This window comes from Tursiops truncatus, chromosome X, assembly GCF_011762595.2.
Source record: "Tursiops truncatus isolate mTurTru1 chromosome X, mTurTru1.mat.Y, whole genome shotgun sequence".
Taxonomy (NCBI): domain Eukaryota; kingdom Metazoa; phylum Chordata; class Mammalia; order Artiodactyla; family Delphinidae; genus Tursiops; species Tursiops truncatus.
Window position 1 is genome coordinate 87614159 of NC_047055.1, and position 22955 is coordinate 87637113.

General features: G+C 43.8%; 1 protein-coding gene and 1 non-coding gene across 3 annotated transcripts in view; both read left to right on the plus strand.

Moving 5' to 3' along the window:
- The first annotated feature begins 2414 nt into the window (after positions 1-2414).
- The window catches only part of SYN1 (synapsin I), a 43492-nt gene continuing 22951 nt past the window's right edge, over positions 2415-22955 (plus strand). Inside the window, exons 1-5 of one of the 2 annotated variants that reach the window (XM_033850090.2) lie at positions 2415-2843; positions 13742-13799; positions 13903-13994; positions 15891-16047; positions 16219-16308. In XM_033850090.2, coding sequence (XP_033705981.1) covers positions 2467-2843; positions 13742-13799; positions 13903-13994; positions 15891-16047; positions 16219-16308 — 774 coding nt within the window. In that variant the 5' untranslated portion in view covers positions 2415-2466. The remainder of the gene's footprint in view (positions 2844-13741; positions 13800-13902; positions 13995-15890; positions 16048-16218; positions 16309-22955) is intronic. The other variant, XM_033850089.2, reaches the window with a different exon arrangement.
- Positions 16594-16700, plus strand: LOC117310499 (U6 spliceosomal RNA). The gene has a single exon (XR_004524643.1). It is a non-coding gene; the product is annotated as a U6 spliceosomal RNA (small nuclear RNA).

Here is a 22955-nt window from a genome sequence, read left to right on the forward strand (position 1 = left end):
TGGGGCTACTGGGAAGAGGCAGACTGGAGACAGATTCCTAAGGAGCCCAACTTCTCACTCCCAGAGGAGCCAGAAAGATCTGTAGACCTGCAGCTGCTCCCATCCCCCAGAGAGGGCACCACGGGCCCAGCAGAGCTTGTTTGCTTGTGTTACTGAGCAAAAACTGGGGAGCACATACTTCAAAATGTTGGGAGATACCCAGTTTCCGGAGAGCTCCCCATTTGGGGAACACTGGGATATGGGATGCCAGAGAGGGTATCCATGAGAGGGGGAAGGAATGGCCAAAGCAGAGGCCTGCAGGTGGACTGAAGCTGGCTGCGATGGAGGAGGGAACAGAGACAGTGGACTGTGAGAGCCTAAGGGAAGAGGGGACTTCCTGGAGACCTAGGCAAAAGATGATCCTTGAGAGAGAGAAGGAAAGGACATTCCTGGCAGAGGTCACAGCACTCCCCCACCCCCACCCTCTTAGAGTTGGGTCGGGTGATCATTTTTACAGATGAGGAAGCCAAGTTTCAGAGGCCGGTAAGTTACTTTCTTAAGAGTATAGTGGAGGCCCAGTTTGAACCCAGGCTCTCCGACTCCAGACCTCACACCATGACCTTGTTTAAACAGGCCAAAGCTTTAATGAATGAAGAATGTATAAATGAATAAGTGGATGATTCACTTGAAAATCCTGATGGCACAAGGGACTCTAAATCTGCCTACTTCTTGCCATATCTTCTTCCGCCTCACTTGGTCCACCATTATCGCTCACCAGGGCCCACAAGGCCCTGCTCCATCTGGTCCCTGCTAACCTCTCTGACCCCATCTCCTGCCACAATCTCCCTCACTCACTTTGTTCCAGCCACACTGACACCTCTTTCTGGCACATTCTTAAAAGAAAATAACAAATGTATGGATCACAAAGTGAGCATGACCCTTTGGGAATGAATTGGAGTTTGTGGATTCCATCTGTAAAATGGAAATCATATTACCCGCCGCATAGTATTGTAGTGAGGGTTGGGTACAATCGGTCAACAAATGATTATTTTTAAATGGATTTGTGTTTTCATTGTAGTCAGGATCTTACAGGAGCTTCCACAGCCCACCTCTGCCCAACCTACAAGGATCATTTGCTCACGTGGCAAACGCTATTTGGCACCTACAGTTTGCATACCCTAGGATGGGTCTGCCTCTGTCTGTGGAAAGTTCTCTGGTGCAGAGGAAGATGGCCTTGGGCACTGACAATGCCAGATGGTTATTATCGTGGTTTTTGACTGTGTCCAGGGCAAACGGATGGGGACCTATAGGCCAAGTGTGTGTGTAGGGGGGTGAGGTGGGGAGGTGAACACACATCAAGGCTAGAGCTTCAGGAAATGTGCCTGTGTGGAGATCTAGGTTTGTCCATGATTGTCTGTGGGTGTGTTTTGTCTCGGTGTGCATGCTCATGTGAGTTTCCCTGGGTCTCCGTGTGTCCGAGTGGTGCCTGTGTGCGTGTTTAGGCATATTTGCATGCATGTATGCATGCATGTCCATGACTGTTACCCTGGGCTTGTGTGTCTGTATAGATACCTAGATCGGTGTGTTCTCTCTCTGCACATGCCTCCGTATGTTTCCTTACTTTTGTGTGTGTCTATGTTTCTCCACATATGTGGCATTCCCTGTATGCCTCCAGCCCCTCGCCCAGCGCAAGCGTATGTACTCCCCACAAGTGTCCACGTCCCCCTGTCTGATGCTGTCTACACCACCCCCGCATGCATCTCTCTGCCTAGCTGAGCCTATGTGGACGTGGGAAACTGATCTCGCGGAGTACTGCATGTGACCCCCAACCCTCGCCGTGAGGGGGTTATTTCTCTACTTTTGAGTCTCCGGGTCTTCCCACCCCGCCAAATGCCTCCTGTGGTGAATATCAACACTGGAAACCGAGTATCTGCGGAGGGTCCTGTGTGTGAGTGCGAGTGCGTGTGAAGACCAGGATGAGGCGGGGTGGGGGCATGCCTGACGCACCCACCCGGACCCTCCGGACAAACACCCACCCCGCCCCCACTCCCCAAATTGCGCATCCCCAATCAGAGGCGGGGGAGGGGAGACAGGATGCGGCGTGGCGCTTGCGCAATGACGCCTTCAGCACCACGGACAGTGCCTTCGCCCCCGCCTGCCGGCGCGCGCCACCGCCACCCCAGCCCTGAAGGCGCGCTGACGTCACTCGCCGCTCCTCCGCAAACTCCCCTTCCCAGTCGCCTTGGTCGCGTCCGCGCCGCCACCGGCCCAGCCGGACTGCACCACGCGGGGCGCGAAAGAGGGGGTCACGGGCGCGACCATCCGCGCTGCGGCGGCGGCGGCGACTCAGCTCTGCCTCAGTCTGCAGCGGGCAGCGGAAGAGTCGCGTCGTGCCTGAGAGCACAGCTGTGCTCCTGGGCCCCGCGCGGTCCGCCCCCGCGGTCCTGACCAGACTGCTCCTAGGACCCCCTGCCCCGCGTCGCAGCCATGAACTACCTGCGGCGCCGCCTGTCGGACAGCAACTTCATGGCCAATCTGCCAAATGGGTACATGACAGACCTGCAGCGCCCGCAGCCGCCCCCGCCGCCGCCCGCTGCCCCCAGCCCGGGAGCCACGCCCGGTCCTGCGACCTCCACTGCTGAGAGGGCCTCATCGGCAGCCCCCGTGGCCTCTCCGGCTGCCCCTAGCCCCGGGTCCTCTGGGGGCGGTGGCTTCTTCTCGTCACTGTCCAATGCGGTCAAGCAGACCACGGCGGCCGCGGCCGCCACCTTCAGCGAGCAAGTGGGCGGCGGCTCTGGGGGCGCAGGCCGTGGGGGCGCTGCCGCCAGGGTGCTGCTGGTAATCGACGAGCCCCACACCGACTGGTAAGCCACTGCTGTGGACGTCCCCCCGCGGTTCTGGGTCCCCAGATCATTCCATCATGAGCAATTATCGAGCGCCGCTTGTGTGCCCCGTGCCTGGCCCCCTCGCCCAAACCCTTTTCCTTTAAATTATTATGCGAAGCGCTTCATGTGTGCCCCGCCCTTGCCTCCCCCCTCCCCCCACCCAGACCTTCTAGATCTATACAGGGAGCAGTTATCGGGCGCCTGCTGTGTGCCTCCTTCCCAAAAGCCTTGACTTCAGTATATCCTGTGAGCAATCAAGAGCCCGATGTGCCCTGCACCCCGAACCCGTGCCCAAAGGTCTTGTCCTCTAATGGATCTTGTGAGCATTTATCAAGTACCTGGAGTGTGCCTCAGTGGGAGCCCTTCCTCAAGGCCTTTGGCTTACGTGAATTTTGTGAACATTCGTTGAGAGCTTGATATGTGTCTTGTCCCCCTCGGTCCTTGCCCTAAGGCCTTCTCTGATCTTGTGAGCATGTATCCAGAGTGCGCTATGTGCCCGCAACCCAGCCCTCACCTCAAAAACCTTTTAAACTATTCACTAAACACTGATTGAGTGCCTGCTGTGTATCCCATCCCAGATTCTCGCCCAAAGCGTTGCCTTTAATGGATCCTGTGAGCCTTTATTGAATGCCTTCTGTGTGCCCCAACTCAGTCCCCCTCTCTAAGAGCCTATTTCTCCAAAGGATCTAGGAAGCATGTATTAAGTGCCTGGTGTATGCCCCACCCCAAGCCCCTTCCTCAAACATATTTTCCTCAAATGAGTTCTATGAGCATTTTTGAACCTTCTGTGTGGGGCTAATCTTCAGACTCTCTGCTCCAAATCCTTTTCCTACAACGGATCTAGAAAGCATTCATTTGAGTGCCTCCCTTATCCCCTGTTCTCAAGCTACTTCTTCAAAGACCTTTCCTTTGGTGGACCCACTTAGCATTTATCAACTGCCTGATCTAAAGGTGTGAGCCTTCTCTAAAGGCTCTTTCCTTCATTGTATTCAGCAAGCAATTATTGAGTGCCTGCTGTTTACCTCACCCCAGACCCTTTTCCCAATGCCTTTTCCTCCAGTGGCTTCAGTCTGTATATATTGAGCACCATCTGCATGACCCAACCTTAGACCTTCTCCATAAAGGTCTTTGCCTCCAATTAATAGTGATCATATATCTGCACTTACTGCGTGCACCGTTTCAATCTTTCTTTCCAAAGACCTTTTTAAAAAATCACTCCTGGAGCATCTGTGGCACACCCACTGTGTGCCTGATTCTGTGCCTTCTCCATAAAAGCCTTTCCTCCCAAGAATGGAGAATCAAGCTTACATAAATCAAGTTACTGTATCCCCATTCCCCTTCCCCCAAAGACTTTTCCTCCAATGGATCCAATGATGATATGCCCATCTCTAGCCACCCCCTTCCCCAAAGACCTTTTCTTTTAATGGATCCAGTGAGCATTTAGTCATTGTCTGCCAGGTGCTCGATTCTAAATCACCTTCCCCCAAAGGCCTTTTCTTCTAATAGCTCCTGTGAGCATTGATGGAGTGCCTTCTGTGTGTTCTATAGTCACACCTCCTCCCCAAAGTGCCTTTCTTCCAGTGGGTCCAGTGAGCACGTATGCAGTACCTGTCGTGCGTAGGAAGTAGATTCCCCTTCTTTACTCCTAGGATAACCTGTGCCAATCATAAAGCCTCTCCCCAGGGTCCTTTCCTTCAATAAATCTAGAACCAAATTTAGAAGGGTTACCCTTTTCCCACTCCCTTCAGTATCGCTAGGATTCCCTCTCCCAATCTTAAGTCTATACCCCAAAGGGCCTTTTTTTCTATTTAAGCCAGTAAACACTTACTGAGCACCTACTATATAAGAGCCATTCACAACTTCCTCTTGCCAAGCTTGGAAGTTCCTTCCCTTGTCTCAAGAGCTCTCTCTCCAGGGGTCTCTTTCAGCCTGAATTTATTGAGTACCACCTCTTTACTGGTTAGTCACCCCTCTCCCCAGGAGCCCTTACCCAGAAGCCTTTGGCTCTATTCAGAGCTCTCTCTATTTATTCATTCTACAGATATTTATTGCATACTTTCCATGTGTAAGAGTATGGGAGGCATTTACTAAGCACTACTATATACTAGGATGAACCCTCCTCAGTTCCCTTTCCTTCTAATCCCAACCACCAGCTGTATTCTCCATACTTTCTCCTCCACTCAGCCCCAACAATCTTTTAATGAACACTTACTGTATACTACTGAGAACCCCATATTCAGTGCCTCTTCTCCCCCTCCTGTAGCCCTAACTCCCCCTTCGACAATCTCCACCCTGCCTTTCACACGACACAACCGAAAGCTCATGATGTGTACCTACTATTTTCTGGCTAGGTTCCCTCCCCCACATAGTAGCCATCTTCCCAACTGCCCTTTTCCCCCAATTAATCCAAAAAGCATTTATCACTCTTTTACTGTGTCCCGTTCAAACAACGACATTCCTCTCCCTGCAGCAGACTCCTCCACTCTCTTCTCCCTCAATCCATAAAGCATTTATTGAACACGTGTTCTAATTCCTTCACTAACACCCACTCACACAGATGCCATCTTCCTGGCTAAATTTGCTCTATTGAAGTCAACAAACCTTAATGAAGCCCCTGCTGTATATTGGTAACCACCCTCCTTTTGACGTCCCTTCTTCACTTCGACCCTCCAGGCAGGTCCTTTGCTGCCTTTTCCTTCGTTCCATCAAACAACTCCAGTGTTTTCCACTTTTTTCTTCTAACTTGTCTAGCGAGCATTTATTGAGCATCTGCTGAATTCTGTGAACAATTCTTCCCTTCCACTTCTGTATCCCAAAAGCCCTCCTTTATCCCAGCAGCCACTCCAGTCTTTTCTTCCAGTCAACCTAGCAACCATTTATTTAGTGTCTGCTATAGGTGGGGTGGGATGGGCAAAGGGAGAGAGCCTGTGTACGCCAGGTTCAGTGTGAGGAACAGAGACCTCTGCATCACCAACTTGCAGACATTCAGAACCACGCAAGCTTAGGGATTTCAGCCTGGAATAAAGGAGGAGTTGTGCAAACTCTGTAATGGATTGTACACCTAAGTACAGTCTGATGCCTTTCCCACCAAACCTCACCACTCTCATTCCTTCCTGGGTCTTGAGTCCTGTGTGGTTTAAAGTTGCAGACTCAGTTGAGACTTGTCACCTCTTTTTACAGATAATTTAGTCCAGTGTTTTTTCGGCTGTGGGTCACCTCTTGGCTTGTGACCAGCATTTCATTTTCTTCATGAAATGAAAGTAGAACTATGATAAATAATAATATTGATACATGAAAATAGTAAGAGTATATTGCACATAGTAAGCACAATTAATATTTAGTGAAACTGAAACTGTTACTCCAATAAGAAATGTAATCAATAATGTATACCATATATATTATGTATATTCTCTAATACATTTGTTATATAATGAGTTTATAGTATATAATACATATATATGTGTATGTTTTTCTTCATGAAATGGAATAGAATAGGAAATATCAGACTCCATTGCAAATACTAAAGGTAATTATTTACTGAAACTTTCATTCTAATATATGCATATTTATACACATTCTAGGTAATGTAACACATAATATATAATATGCAATATGTTATATAAGACATCCTATATTAAATTTTCTGTACATTATATGTCTTATATAATATATATTACATATATAGGATGGGTTATTATGTAAATATGTATATGGTGGGTTATATATTTCTTCTTGTGGCTTCTTTTCTTAGACTTTCCTGGAAGCAGACCCTGAGACTCTGATATTTGTGTGCAGATTGATCGGAGAGAGCTCTTGGGAATAACACCTGTTGCAGGGGAGGAGTGGGGGAAGCAGGATTTGGCAGAAGGAAAGGCTGAGCTCTGATGCTTCACAACAGTTGTCCCAGCTGATCATCTGGGGAGCTCTGGAGCTGGGATGACACTTCAGAGTTGTCCCAGTTGAGATGGGGTGGCCAGGCTTTTGTAGTCCTGCATCAGTCAGTCATTGGCTGCAGGCTGCCCTCTGGGAGGAGGCATAATCTTGCGGAAGGTGAGTCCCTGCTGCAGAGGGCAGTTCCCAGGGACGGACAGCACTGTGAGCCTTCAGCAGCAGGTATTCCCAGAAGCTGGGGGACAGATGTGACAAGAAGGAGGAGTGTGAAGATCTGGGTGGAGCGCACAGCCTACCCCCTGGACTGCTCAGATTCACTTGCTTTTTAGAAGTAAGTTCACCCATCTGGGAACAGCGTTTCCAGGATTCTAATTGATCTTGTTTTCTGGGGGACACTTGAAAGAGCACAGTTAGTTGGACAAACTACAGCCTCCACTGCCATAGTTGATAAATGTGGCATAAGTAAATGATGCATTGTTTCCTTCCTCTACCTCACATTCTAGATTCCCCTCACCCTCGGCTAGCACCCCTCCTTGGTCTCAGTGGCTTATCTGGTGAGTGATCCATTCCCTCATCCTTGAGGGATCCCTGAGCTCTTGCTCCCCATCCCCTCAGGCTGTGGCTGCTGTACTCGTCCATTTGCCATCAGTGTTAAGCAAGGAGTACTGACAGATGCCCAAGCAGATCACCTGGGGGCCAAACGTGTTCCTCCCTGCCCCCACTGTGTAACAGCAGCCCTATCTCCTCCTGATGATTAGGGTCACGTGCCCCTGCCAAGACAGTGACTCGTGTTCCGTTCCGTTGGCATGAGAAGCCTGAAGTGTCCAGGTAGCAGTCAAGGCTTAGAAGGTAATGGGATTCTTGCTGTGTCCCCTGGTAGCAGTGTTCCCCCTTGGAAAACCAGGACCTCTAACCTTGCAGAACCCTGAGTGAACAGGAAGCACACATTCCAAAAGTGGATCACTGGAATTGATGGTAAGCTGGGCCACTCCTACTTTCACCTCCAAGCCCCCAGACCAGTGTATTCTACCTCTAAAGAGCACAGCACAAACAACAGATTTAGCGTGTACACTGTGTTTTGGAGGATGGTATCCCATTCCTGCACGGTATCACCTGCAAGCTTAGGTCTTAGCTGTGGCTACACCAGGTTGTTCTTTCACTCTATCAGGCCAGCAGCTTCTGGGTGGTGCGGTATATAATGTCATCAGTTGATTCCATGGTCGTGGGCTTACTTTTGCACCTCCTTTGCTGTAAAGTGAGTCCTTCAGTTTGATGCAATGTTATGCGGGATCCCATACTGGTGGATCAAATATTATGTAAGCCCTTGGACAGGGATGCTGGCTAAGGTCCTGTAGTCAGGAAGGGCAAACCCATATACAGAATATTCCAGTCAAAATCAGTCATTACTCTTTCCCGAGTGGAAGGAGCCCAGTGTAGTCAGTTCGCCATGGAGTGGCCGGTTGGTCTTCTTGAGGGATGGTGCTGTGTCAGGGACTCAATATTGGTCTCTGGTGCTCAGAGGTTGGTCATTCAGCAATAATGCCATAGGCCTCACATGCTGCCTCTATCTCTGTTACCCTTGCCACTTCATACGTGTGCCCATCTGCCAGCACTGGCTGATTCTAGAAGCTGGCTGACGTCATTTGGCTGAGTCATTCTGTCTACCTGGTTGCTTAGTGCCACTTCCAGGGTGGATGCTATCTGGTGGGTGTTAACACACAATACAAAGATCTTCAATCCTCACTCTGTTTCATCTCCACTCCCGTACGTCCACCCACATTTCGGTGTCCCAGACCTCCTCTTCCTGATCTTCCAATATTGTTCATTCAAGGCCTCTGTCTAATCAGCCAAGCCATTTACCACTGCCCATCAGTGAATATGTATTCGAATCTTGGGTCACTTCTCTTTCCCCACAAAATAGATGACCAGGTGCACAGCCCAAAGCTCTGCCCATTGGGAGCTTTGCCACTGTTTTTCAAGACCACTCCGAGTGGGGCTATAGCATCGTCACTGTCCATTTTTGGCTTCCACCCACGTACCAAGCCAACCCATTTGTGAACCAAGCTTAGGCTTTTTCTTCCTTCATCTGCTGGTTGTAAGGTGTTCCCTTAGTGAGCTGAGGGAGGCACTAACACAACAGTGTGGATGACACGGGCATCCGGGTTACTTGCTCAGGCAGCTTGCATGGTCCTGCTGGGGTCGATCCTGGCTCCTGGGCCCATCTGACTTCATTACTTGGTGGGCCTGGCAGGACCCAGCTCATAATAGGCACCAGGATACGTGGTTCCTTGGTACCCCACGGTCAAGCATTCTGTCTCTCTCAGGGCCCAGTACTGCACCAGGATTTGTTTCTCAAAAGCGGTGTAATTCTCTGCTGCAGATGGCATGGCCTTGCTCCAGAACCCCAGGGGCCTCCCACTCAGGCATCCCATAAGCTCCACACTACATTTTCCTCACTATCCAGTATTGTAGGATCTGTCAGATCATATGCCCTGAGTGGCAAGACTGCTCACACTACAGCCTGGACCTGCTCAGGGCTGGCAGCCTTACGTGTCACCTGAAATATGGATCGGAACAGCATTTCCAGGTGTGGAATACGCTGCCTCCAAAACCTAAAGAGACCTCTCCTTTGGACCTGAAGAGGCCTTCCTCATGGTGGAAGGTGCAAGATGCAATGCTTTGCGCGATTATTTGGAGGGGCTGTCCTGGCATACCTTGGCCCACTGAATCCCTAAAAATCGCACTAATGTGGCAGGACCCTGAGTCTTTTCAGGGTTTATCTCCCACCCTCTGGAGTGCATGTGTCTTATCAAGGCAATGTGCTAACCATCTCTTGCTCATCTTGGCCAATCAATATGATGTAATCGATATAGTAGTCCAGTGTGATATTCTCTGGGATGTACAGGTGGTCCATGTCCTCTTGGACTATATGATGACATAGGGTGAGAAAGATAACATAGCCCTATGGCAAGACCATCAATATATATTGTGGTCAGTCCCATATGAGTGTGAAATGTCTCTGATCCTCTCTTCTGATCAGGATAGAAAAGCAGTCATTCACTAAATCAGTGCCCACCTGCTGTACCTGAGATCCTTTAATTTGCTCCAGCAATGACAGCATGACCAGTACAGCAGCTTCAATCAAGGCTACTACTTGGTTGAGCTCACAGTAGTCTACATTCTTTAGGATCCGTCCAGCCTCCTCAGGGCCCAAACTGGTTAATTCAGTGGAGATATTATGGGACTAACACCCCTGCGTCCTTTAGCTCTTTCAGAGGAGCACTAATTTCCACCATCACCCCTAGGATAGACACAATATTGTCTTTGATTTACAGTTTTGATCAGGGGAGGTGGGTATAATTTCCGAGGCATCCATTTGAACTTCCCCACTACCATAGCTCTGCCCCGGCAGGCCAAGGAACTCGTGTAGGGGTTCTGAAAACTACAGATATGTCCATTCCAATTATGTATTTGTGAGCTGGGGAAGTGACCACTAGGTGGACCTGTGGACCCAACGTACCCACTGTGAGCAGGACCTGGGCCAGGACTTCATTTATGACCTTATGTCCACTGTGCTTCTCAACATGGCTGGTGCCACTCTCACCAACATATTCCTCACTTTGTAAGTTGGGTATATCCTCTGGGCCCTCCCATAGAATAGAGTCAGCTGGTTGGTCTTCCAGACTTAAGTAGTGTATCTACTCTAACACATCTGCTCCTCTGAGCCCTTTGATCCTTTCCTCCACAATCTGCCATGGAAGTCTGGTATTTCTGCTTCACTTGGTGTGGGCCACTGTTTTTTCCAAGCTACCACAAGTCATCCAAAATTGTATCAGCAACATTTCCTGGAGTCGTTGCCACGGTTTTAAGTTCTGTGTCCTGGGAGAGTGCTCCAAGTTCATGCTTCACTCCCTTGGTCCACTGTCCTCAGCATCCAGTCCCAGGCATGCTTTCCCAGCTCCTGCTGATACATGTTAGCCAGATTCTTCAGCTTCTGTGTATCATTCCTTTCCTTCCTTTGCAAGCTTAGAACCTCTCCAGTCAGGTTGTGCTAGGATTTGACCCTGTTTGTTGATCTGGTTGCCGAGAGGGGAAGGGAAGTTGATTCTGAAAGGGGTAAGAATTGTTTTATAAGACACATGCTTCGTTCGAGGCCTCTGCATTATTGTCAAGCAAAGGGAAGTTTCTGTATTCTAACAAGGAATGGGCTACTCCAGCAGACCCAGTGGGTTCAGGTGAATCTGTAAGTTCAAGGTGTTACACGCATCTTCCCAGATATCCCCATCACAATCTCAGGGCTCCACTCCTGTCCTTTTAGGGCCCTGAGCATGGCATAGGAGATGTACTGGGCCTGAGAATTCAACCTTCTCTGAAGTTCGACTACACTTACAGTTAAGTCCTAAGTCTGATCTTCTCCTCTGTCTGCCCTCTGGTTGCAGAACATTGGGGTTTCCTTAAGTACAGCCAAGGAGGTCTTCTGCCTTTTACATTTTGCTTTGAATTGGTGATTATTCACACTGAGCATGTCATATCTTTCTTCAGCTAATCAAGGGTGTTTAGCGAATAGTCACCCAAGTCTGGTTACCATTTCCCTCACACCTCTCTAGTACCAGGAATATTTCACCAGCTAGTGCATTCCCTTCCACTAGTATCTCATTACAGTCCACCATCAGTTAAAGTTACTTCTGCTTCAAAACCCCATAGGCCTGCACTATAATTCTCCCACTCAGGAGAATCAACTCCACACTGCATCTTTTCTCACTACAGACATCTCCAGTATCATAGGGTTTGCCAGATCATATGGTTCAAGTGGCATCCTGCTTGCACCACAGCGCAGACATGTCACAGGGCGCTTTGTGTTGCTACAGCACATCAGGGACTATTGTGCTCCACCCCCACAAATGATGCTTCGTTATTGCCTGCTGGCTGCTGGGTGGCCCGGCTCCAGAAAGGCAGTAGAGTCTTCTTTGTAGTTTGACTTCTCTGGCCCACTGTTTTAGATTGGGGTCTCTGAAAACAGATTTTGAGACAGAGAATTGCACGCACAGGCTTATCGGGGAGTGCCTTTGGAATCAGCACCTGTAAGGAGGGCAAGGTTGAGCAGAGGGAGAAGTGGGTCCCCAATGCGGTTGCATCCAAGGCCTCAGCTGATCCTAAGGGGGAGCTCTAGAGCTAGGATGGTCCTTCAGAGTCAGCCTATATTGAGGCAAAGAGGCTGGCCTTTGTACTCACTCATAGACCACATATCAGCCATGGGCTGCCAGTACGTAAGTATAACCTTGGCCAAGGAAGTTCCCTGTGACAGAAGACAATTCCCAAGGGGACACAGCTGTGATCTTTCAACAGCTGATATTCAGGGTGCATTGACCCTGAAGAGGAGATCTGAGCAGAACACCACAGTATCCACTACATTTATGGTCAAAAAAGTTAAAAAAGTTTTTTAAAAAAGTGATATATATCATATATATATACCACAGTATCCACTACATATATGGTCAAAAAGTGATATATATATATCACTTTTATTTATTTATTTATTTATTTTTCCATTCATCTAATTTTTTTAAAAAAAAATTTTTATTGGAGTATAGTTGATTTACAATGTTGTGTTCGTTTCAGGTGTACAGCAAAGTGAATCAGTTTTACATATACATATATCCACTCTTTTTTAGATTCTTTTCCCATATAGGTCATTACAGAGTACTGAGTAGAGTTCCTTGTGCTATACAGTAGGTCCTTACTAGTTATCTATTTTATATATAGTAGCGTGTATATGTCAATCCCAAATTCCCAATTTATCCCTCCCCCCTTTCCCCCTGGTAACCATAAGTTTGTTTTCTACATCTGTGAGTCTATTTCTGTTTTGTAAATAAGTTCATTTGTACTATTTTTTTAGATTCCACATATAAGCGATATCATATGATCGTCATCATTTTCTACATGAAAAATGCACAGGTCTAAGAGATTCTCTTCCAACATCTGTGAGGGGACAGTGTCAGTGATGGAGTAGGGGGTAGGAGGGAAGAGGGAGAGAGAGGAGAAAATAGCTGTGCTTGGGGTCTTAGGGGTATGTCAGTGAAATCACTAGGGCCGGTTGTGCTGTGTATATCAGAGATCCTGATTGTGTGCATGTAGGCAATCCCAGGAGTGGCTCCTCCCCTCAGCCTTCTTCTATGGGAAACCTGATTGGGGATGAGCTTCTGTCTGTGGAGAAGTCTGTCAGGAAGGAATCCTGGGCCTGGGGGAGAAGCCCATATGGGAATGGGCCCAGGGACAGTGACTTAGCAGTTCGTGATGTATCTACTGCTGTTCCTACGCCTCTCCGATCCTGTGGCTTCCCCTCATCCTCAGCTGCATTCCTCCTCACCCTCATCATGGCTGACTCTGGCTTCTGTAGAACCCCCACCAGCCTGCACCCTTCAATCTGCTCCTCCTTTTCTAGTGCAGCTGCCCACTCATGGCTGCTGTGTCCCTCTCAGTGCACAACCACACGTGGTGAATGTGTTCTTCCTTGGGAAAGGGCTAGAGAGCAGAGAGATGCTTCAGGCCACACAAGCAGACATAGGTGCTGACACATACCTGGGCACACTCCATATATATATACCCCCTAAGGTTCTTTACCATTTACAAACCTCCATGCAATTTCAAAGTATGTTACACTTTACAAAGCACTCCTTGTTTTGCAAAGCTTTTCAGATAGCAGTGTGACAAGCAGACCATACTTTGGGAAATGCCTGCTCTCTGTGTTTTAAGAACTTGTTTTATAATTTGCAATCTCCTTTGACATTTACATACCTCCACAAGGATTACAACAGACTTCATTGTTCACAAAGAACTGTTAGGTTTTTCAAAGTATTTCAACAATTATAAATCACATTATAGTTTCTCTAGTGGCACTGGAGGGGCAAAGGGGTCAAAGGACCAGCCTGGGTTTCGTCTTCCTGAGATTGGAGCATTGACGGATGTGCTCTGCTTTTCCTCTTCAGGGCGAAATACTTCAAAGGGAAAAAGATCCATGGAGAAATTGACATTAAAGTAGAACAGGTTAGTTGGGGCAGGTGGACATGGGGGTCAACTGTCCAGACTGCAAACTGAGTGGTCTTTTTTGTGTGATGTGCATGAATCCCTGATTTTTTTTCCTTCCCAGGCTGAATTCTCTGATCTCAACCTCGTGGCTCATGCCAATGGTGGATTCTCTGTGGACATGGAAGTCCTTCGGAATGGGGTGAAGGTTGTGCGGTGAGTGTAAAAAGGTTACCTTGGTATTATGGGGGAGGCAAAAGGGCTCCCTTAGAGCTGAGGGAGAGTCCCTACCTCCCCTCCCATCCTTCTGTGAGCAAGAACTTAGGCACATTGCAATAGCCAACCTAAGTATCCATCAACAGATGAATGGATAAAGAAGTGATACACACACACACATACACACACACACACACACACACACACACACACACAATGGGATGTTATTCAGCCATGAGAAAGAAGGAAATCCTGCCATTTGTGACAACATGGATGGATCTTGAGGACATTATGCTAAGTGAGATAAATCAGACAGAGAAAGAGGAATACTGTATGCTATCACTTATATGTGGAATCTGAAAGAGCCAAACTAATAGAGACAGAGAGTAGAAAGGTGATTGCCAGAGGCTGGTGGGTGGGGTGGAAGAATAGGAGAGATGTTGTTTAAGAGTACAAACTTGCAACTGATAGATAAATAAATCCTAGAGATCTAATCCACAGTACGGTGGATACAGACAACAATATTGTATCATAATCAGCAAACCTGCTAAAAGACCAGATCTTAATTATTCCCACCATGAAAAAAGAAATAATTATGTGACATGGTAGAGGTACTAACTAATGCTACAATGGCAATCATATTATAATATATAAATGTATCAAATCAACATGTTATACACCTTAAACTTATAGAAGAATTGACATATAACGTGCCAATTATATTCCAATTTTTAGAAAAAGAACTTAGGCACAGAATGTAAGGAGATAGCTTCTCTTGTGGAGAAGAGCCAAGGATCCCAGAAGACCACAAGCCAAACTTTTCAGTTATTGGATTGGCCAAAATGTTCGTTCGTGTTCTTCCATAACATCTTACAGAAAAATCCAAACGAACTTTTTGGCCAACCAAATATTAATTCAACAAACATTTCTTGAGCATCTACTGCATGCCAGGTGCTGCTCTCAGCATTTTACATTCAACAAATATTTATTGAGTATCTATTGTGTGCCAGGAGCTGTTGTACATACTGAGGTCCTGGCAGTGAACAAAACAGACCCCAAAAAAGACAAAATAAAAACCCTCTGCTCGGGGCTTCCCTGTTGGCGCAGTGGTTGAGAGTCCACCTGCCGATGCAGGGGACACGGGTTCGTGCCCCAGTCTGGGAAGATCCCACATGCCGCGGAGCGGCTGGGCCCGTGAGCCATGGCCGCTGAGCCTGCGCGTCTGGAGCCTGTGCTCCGCAACGGGAGAGGCCGCAACAGTGAGAGGACCGCGTACCGCAAAAAAAAACAAACAAAAAAACCCCTCTGCTCTCGTGAAGCTTACATTCTACTGTGGGATACACACAACAAACAAATAAAGAAGGAAATGTCAAAGTGCTCAGAAAAAATATCAGCAAAGGGATATAGGGATTGGTGAAGGGATTGGGGAAGGGTCTGCAGTTTGGTTGGGGGTAGACCAGTAGTGTGAGAGACATTTGAGGAAAGACTTGAAGGAAGTGGAGGAGTGGGGCATGTAGAAATCTAGGGAGGAAGCGTTTCAGGCAGAGGGAATAGCCCATGTAGAGGCCCTGAGGCTGGAATTTATTCTGGGCAGCATCCTTCGTGGACAGAAGTAGTCTGAGAGATTGTGACTGGGAGCTGTGAGAGCTGAGCGGGCAAGTTGCAAGCTCACCTTGGTGAGGAGAGGAGCAGGCAGGAAAGGCTTAAGAGGGCCACCAGATGAGGAAAGGGTAGGAAGGGCACATGTGGTGGAGGGAACAGCTTGTGTATGTGGCTGAGGTAAGAAACCACTGTGTAGTTTCTAGGAGCTGTGGAGATTTCAAGACTTGACCTTTATTCTAAAGGTGGTGGGGAGCTTCTGGGAGGACCATCTACACTCTACCCTTGCCACCCCAGGTCTCTGAAACCAGACTTCGTGCTGATCCGCCAGCATGCCTTCAGCATGGCACGGAATGGAGACTACCGCAGTTTGGTCATTGGGCTGCAGTATGCCGGAATCCCCAGCGTTAACTCTTTGCATTCTGTCTACAACTTCTGTGACAAGCCCTGGGTGGTAAGTGACAGAAGGGTGCTACTGGCAGAGGGAACAGCTCATACATGCATGCGGGAGCTTGAAACCACTGTGATCTGGGGGAACGGAGGAAGTTTGGAAGCTTGGAGTCCCAGCTTGGAGACTCCCTCCAGGTAAAGGGACTTGCTGACCCGTCTCTCCTGCCTCTCATAGTTCGCTCAGATGGTTCGACTGCACAAGAAACTGGGGACAGAGGAATTCCCTCTAATCGATCAGACCTTCTACCCCAATCACAAAGAGATGGTGAGTCTGGGGAAAGGGAGTGAGCTGGAGGGAAAAGCATCGTGCCTATTGCAATAGTATTGCCAATGGATGTATTACCAGTGGTATGCTATCAGAGAGTGCAGCCGGCACATGCACATGGAGGGTGACGTTGCTTCGTGATACGGTTTATTACTACCAGGAATTTACTGTGTAGTTACAAGTGTGATTAAATCATTGATCCTGTTATAGTATCTATTCTCACCAGTATTAAAAAACTGATTTCTAGTGTAAATTAACAGAATTAATGTAATGATTCAGATTATGGTGCTCACTTCGGCAGCACATATACTAAAATTGGAACAATACAGAGAAGATTAGCATGGCCCCTGCGCAAGGATGACACGCAAATTCATGAAGCGTTCCATAATTCTAAGATCCCACATGCCTCACGGCCAAAATACCAAAACATAAAACAGAAGCAATATTGTAACAAATTCAATAAAGACAAAAAAAATGATGCACATCAGATTATGTTACATATACAAATCAAGTCATTGTTACTAACGTTACCAAATATTCCTCCTGATAGAAATGTTAATAGTGTTTCAAATTAGGATTGCCAATAAAAATTATCAGTAGCAATGTTAAAAATTAGATTGTATACAAGTAGAAAATTGGATTGTTGGCTACTTTTACCACAAATATAATCACTAATATTATAAATTATAACCAGTATTACAAATTACTGTTATTGATAAAAAATTGTGAGTGCCAATGTTATGAATTAAATTATAGTTCCTAATAGAATTTGAGTAATTATTACTAGTATCATTGAAGATTATAACTATTATTACAAATTATTATCAATATTATAAATTATGCTCTAATATAAATTATAAGTCCCTGTTTTGAATTATATTATACTTAATAATAAAAATTGTATTACCATTACTAATATCATCAAATATTACAACTAAGATTACAGTTTATTACAGTGTTACAAATTAAGATCATCAATATAAATGATTAGTGCCTATGTTGTGAATTAAGTTATAATTACTAAAAGAAATTAAACTATTAGTACAAACATTGTAAAGTACTGTTACAAATTACTGCCAATGTTACAAATTAAGATTACTAATATAAATTATGAGTACCTATGTTTTGAGCTATCCTACAGTTACTAACAGAAGTCATTATTAATATGGTTAACATCCAATTGATATCATAAATAATTACTAATATTAAAGTTATGTTTACTAGTATAAGTTATGAGTACCACAGTTATGAATCAGGTTTTAGTTACAAATAGAAATTGGAAAAAAAAAGAAATTGAATCACCATTACCAATGCCATCAAGTTTTATAACTAATTTGACAAGGTTTTTACAATGTTACAAATTATGTTTACATATATAAATAAACATCACCAGTTTTATGAATTAAATTACAATTAAATATCAATATTGACCCAGCTTTACCAACTTAAATAAACATTGGTACTAATGTTAAAAATTCTTACAAGTATTACAAATTATGGTCACTGATATAAGTCAACAGTACTATGAATTAAGTTTACTAACAGATGAAGATCAAATCATTAGTTCTTAGGAAACCAAGTTTGTTTATCATTATTATTATTTTACATTCACTGAGAGACAGTATAGCTGACTATGGTTAAGAACATGGACACTGTAGTCAGAATTTCTGTATTGTAATCCTAGCTCCACAACTTATTAGCTTCCGAACATAAGAAATGTTAGTTAAATGCTCTGTGCCTCAGTTTTCCCATCTGTAAAATATGGCTAATAATAGTTCCTGCCTTACAGAGTTAATGTGAGAATTAAATTATTTAATGAACATAAAGTGGTTACAACAGTGCATCTGACATTTATTAACTGCTACCTAAGTGTTGATGAAGTTCCCTTCTATTCTTTATTTGTTGAAGTGTTTTTATCATGGAAGGATGCTGGACTCTGTCAAATGCTTTTTCTATGTTTATGGATATGATACGGCTTTTTGTCCTTTATTCTATGAATATGGTATATTACATTAATTGATTTTCATGCAAATTGAGTCACACTTGCATTCTTCGGCCAGATCCCACTTGGTCTGACATATAATCCTTTTTATATGCTATGGGATTCAGTTAGTATTTTGTTGAAAATTATGGTATCAATAATCATAAGGGATATTGATCTGTAGTTTTCTTATGATGTCTTTGTCTGGTTTTGGTATCAGGGTGATAGTAGCCTCATAGAATGAAATGGACAGTGTTCCCTCCTCTTCTATTTGTAGGAAGAGTTAATGAAAGATTAGTGTTTATTTTATTTTTAATTTTTTAATTTTTTTTATTTTTTTGCTGTGCCGTGCTCATGTGGGATCTTAATTCCCTGACCAGGGATCAAACCCGCGCCCCCTGCAGTGGAAGCATGGAGTCTTAACCACTGGACCTCCAGGAAAGTCCCTAGTGTTAATTTTATTTTAAATGTTCGGCATACTTCACTGGTGAAGACATCTGGTCCTGGGTATTTCTTTGTAGGAAGTTCTTTTGTTTTTTTAAATACTAATTCAATCTCTTCACTTATTGTAGGTCTATTCAGATTTTCCATTTCTTCTTGAATTAGTTTTGGAAGTTTGTGTCTTCCTAGAAATTTGTCCATTTCAACTAGGTTTTCTAATTTGTTGGCATAGAATTGTTCATAGTGTTCTCTTATAATCCTTTTTATTTCTTTAAGGTCAGTAGTTATGTCTCTTTCATTCCTGATTTTAGTAATTAGTTTTCTCTGTTTTAAAATCTTAGTTTAAAAAATAAATAAATAAATAAATAAAATAAAATCTTAGTCTATAAGTTTGCTTATTTTGTTGATCTTCTCAAAGAACCAACTTTTGGTTTCATTGATTTTCTCTATTGTTTTTCTATTCTCAACTTCATTTATTTCCACTCTAATCTTTATTACTTCTTTCCTTCTGCTTTCTCTGGTGTTTGTTTTTGTTTTTTGTATAGTTTCTTAAGAAGATTAGGTTATTGATTTGATATCTTTCTTATTTTTAAATGTAGATGTTTACAGCTAAAATTTCCCTCTAAGCAATTTTTGTATGTTGTCTTCATTTTCATTCATCTCAAAGTAGCTTCTAATTTTCATGGTGAGTTCTTCTTTGACCCATTGGTTATTTAGGAGTGTGTTGTTTACTTTCCACATATTTGTGAATTTCCCAAATTTCCTTCTGTTATTGGTTTCTAATTTCATTCAGTTGTGGTCAGAGAACATACTTTGTATGTTTCAGCTCTTTTACATTATTGAGATTTGTTTTGTGGCTTAACATATAGTCTGTCCTCGAGAATGTTCTATGTACACTTGAGAAGAATATTTATGCTGCTGTTGTAGGATGGAATGTTCTATAGATGTCTGTTAGGTCTAGTTGGTTTATAGTGTTGTTTGGGTCTTCTCTTTCCTTGTTTATCCTCTGTCTAGCTGTTTTATCCATTATTTAAAGTGAAGTATTGAAATCTCCAACAATTATTGTTTTTTTGCTTTTTTTTTTTGGCTACATTGGGTCTTTGTTGCTGTGCATGGGCTTTCTCTAGTTGCAGCGAGCGGGAGCTACTCTTCATTGTGGTGCGTGGGCTTCTCATTGCAGTGGCTTCTCTTGTTGCAGAACACGGGCTCTAGGCACACGGGCTTCAGTAGTTGCAGTGCATGTGCTTAGTAGTTGTGGCTCATGGGCTCTAGAGTGCAGGCTCAGTAGTCGTGGTGCACGAGCTTAGTTGCTCCATGGCACGTGGGATCTTCCTGGACCAGGGATTGAACCTGTGTCCCCTGTATTGGCAGGCAGATTCTTAACCACTGTGCCACCAGGAGAGTCCCAACAATTATTATTGAACTGTCTATTTCTTCCCTTCAGTTCTGCCTTTTTTTTTGTTTCATGTATTTGGGGCTTTGTTGTTAGCATATATGTTGACAATTGTTATATCTTCTTGATGAAATGACCCTTTTATCAGTATAAAATGTCCTTTTTTATCTCTAGTAACAATTTTTGTTTTAAAGTCTATTTTATCTGATGTTAGTATAGCCATTCCAGCTTTCTTTGGGTTACTATTTGCATGGTAAATCTTTTTCCATTCATTTACCTTCAACTTATTTGTATCTTTGAATCTAAAGTGTGTCTCCTATAGACAGCATATAATTATGTCATGTTTTTCATCTATTTTGCCTATCTCTGCCTATTAATTGGAGTGTTTAATTAATTTACACTTAATGTAATTACTGATAAGGTAGAATTTATGCTTGTAATTTTGCTATTTGTTTTCTATATTTCTTATGCCTTTTGTGTTCCTGTATTCTTCCATTAATGCATACTTTTGTGTTAAATAGATATTTTCCTGTGTGCCATTTTAATTCTCTTGTTGTTTCTTTTTCCATGTTTTTTAAAAAATTATTTTCTTTGTAGTTTCCCTAGGGATTACAATTAACATTTTAATTTATACCACTCTCATTTTAATTAAAACCAATTTAATTTCAATAGTATTAAGAAAATCTTTGCCTTTTTATAGCTCTATTCCCTCACTCTGCCTTTGTGCTATTATTGTCATACAAATTACATCTTTACACATCATATGCCCATGAATATAGACTTATAATTATTGCTTGATGCAGTTATCTTTTAAATCAGATAGGAGGAAAAAAGCATTACAAATAAAAAATGCATTCACACTGTCTTTTATATTTATCTATGTAGTTACCTTTACAGGTGCTCTTTATTTCTTCATGTGTATGTGAGTTACTGTTTAGTGTCATTTCATTTCAGCCTGAAGGATTCTCTTAGTATTTCTTGTAGGAGAAGTGTGCTAGTGACAGATTATCTAAGTTTTTGCTTATCTGTGAATGTCTTAACTTTTCCTTCATTTTTGAAATATAGTTTTGAAGGATATAGAATTCTTAGTTGACAGTCTTTTTCTTTCAGTGCTTTGAATAAGTTGTCCCACTGCCTTCTGGCCTCCAAGGTTTCTGATGAGAAATCAGCTGTCAGTCCTACTGAAGATCCTTTGTATGTGAAAAGTCACTTCTCTCTTACTACTTTCAAGATTCTCTCTTTGTCTTTCACTTTTATAGGTTTGTTTATGATGCGCCTAGATGTAGATCTCTATGAGTTTATCCTATTTGAAGTTCAGTGAGCTTCTTGGATGTACAGATTAATCTTTTTCTTCAGATTTGGGAGGTTTTCAGCCATTATTCCTTCAAATATTCTTTATTTCACTTTTCTCTTTTCTCTCTCCTTTTAGGACTCCCCATATGTGTGTGTTGACATGCTTGTGGTGTTTCACAGGCCCCTGAGGCTCCAGTCATTTTGGTTATTGTTTTCTTTCTGCTCCTCAGATTGGATAATCTCAGTCGGCCTATCTTCAAATTCACTGATTCTTTCCTCTGCCAGCTCAAATCTACTGTTGAGCCCCTGTAATGAATTTTTCATTTCAGTTATTGTGTTTTTCAATTCCAGAATTTCTATTATTTTATAATTTTTATCTCTTTATTGATAGTTTCTGTTTGTTAGAACACCATTCTTATACTTCCATTTAGATATTTAGACATGGTTTCCTTTAGTTCTTTGAAAATCTTCCAAGTAGTTGATTTATAGTCTATTAATTCCAACATCTGGACTTCCTCAGGGACAGTGTCTACTGACTGCTTTATTTTTCTGTGTTTGGGTCATACTTTATTGTTTCTTCGCATGTCTTATAAATTTTAGTTGAAAACTGAATATCTTAAATAATATAATGCGACAACTCTGGAAATCAGATTCCCCCTCCTCCCCAAGGTTTGCTTTTGTTTTTCTTTGGGGGTTTTTTTAGGGACTTTCTTGAACTAATTCTGTAAAGTCTATATTCTTTGTCATATATGGTCATTGAAGTCTCTACTTTATTAGCTTAGTGGTCAACTAATGATTGGACAGATATTTCTTTAAACACTTGGATCTAGTAAGTCTCCCAGCCTTTGCTGATGAGCTCTGAGGGCACGTTGGGGAATGCCTTCAATGTTCAGGCAGGCTGTTTACAACTTTGCCTTAACCTTTACTTCCTGCTTGTGCAGAGCCTCAAGGTCAGCCAGAGATCCTAGGCATGCACACAGCATTATGCATATTTATGGCTTTCTAGATTCCTAGGAATATGTCAGAACTTTTCAAAACCTCCTATGAACATCTTAGTACTCAGATTTTTCTGTTAAGTTTTGGCCAGCTTGTTGATTGTCTTAACTGTAGTCGTTGCTTCAAACAGCTGCTGTGTTAAACAATTGCTGCTGATTATTTTTGAAAAGCACCCCAAGAAAAACTGTTCACACCAGGTGAATTCTGAGTCAGGTCAAATAGACAAGTCCTGTGAATGGAGTTTTCTGGGGAAGTGCCATACAGGTCAAATAAAGATAGTTTCTGGGAATGGGGCTTTGGAGGAACTCCTACCCTGTTCTGCTTCCTCCATTGGCTGCTAGCCAGCCTGCTGTGTTTTCATCAGAATTGCAAGGGTGTTGATTTTAAAATCTGTTGTGGAAGTGGGAAGAAGAGAATGGGAACAGGAAAAGTTCAAATGCCACAAAACTTACTGTTCTTAGTGAGATTCAGCCTTTTTCTTCAATAAATGCTTCCTGAATTATTGTAAACCTCTGGTCAGTTTCCAGAGTTCTGATAAAGTTG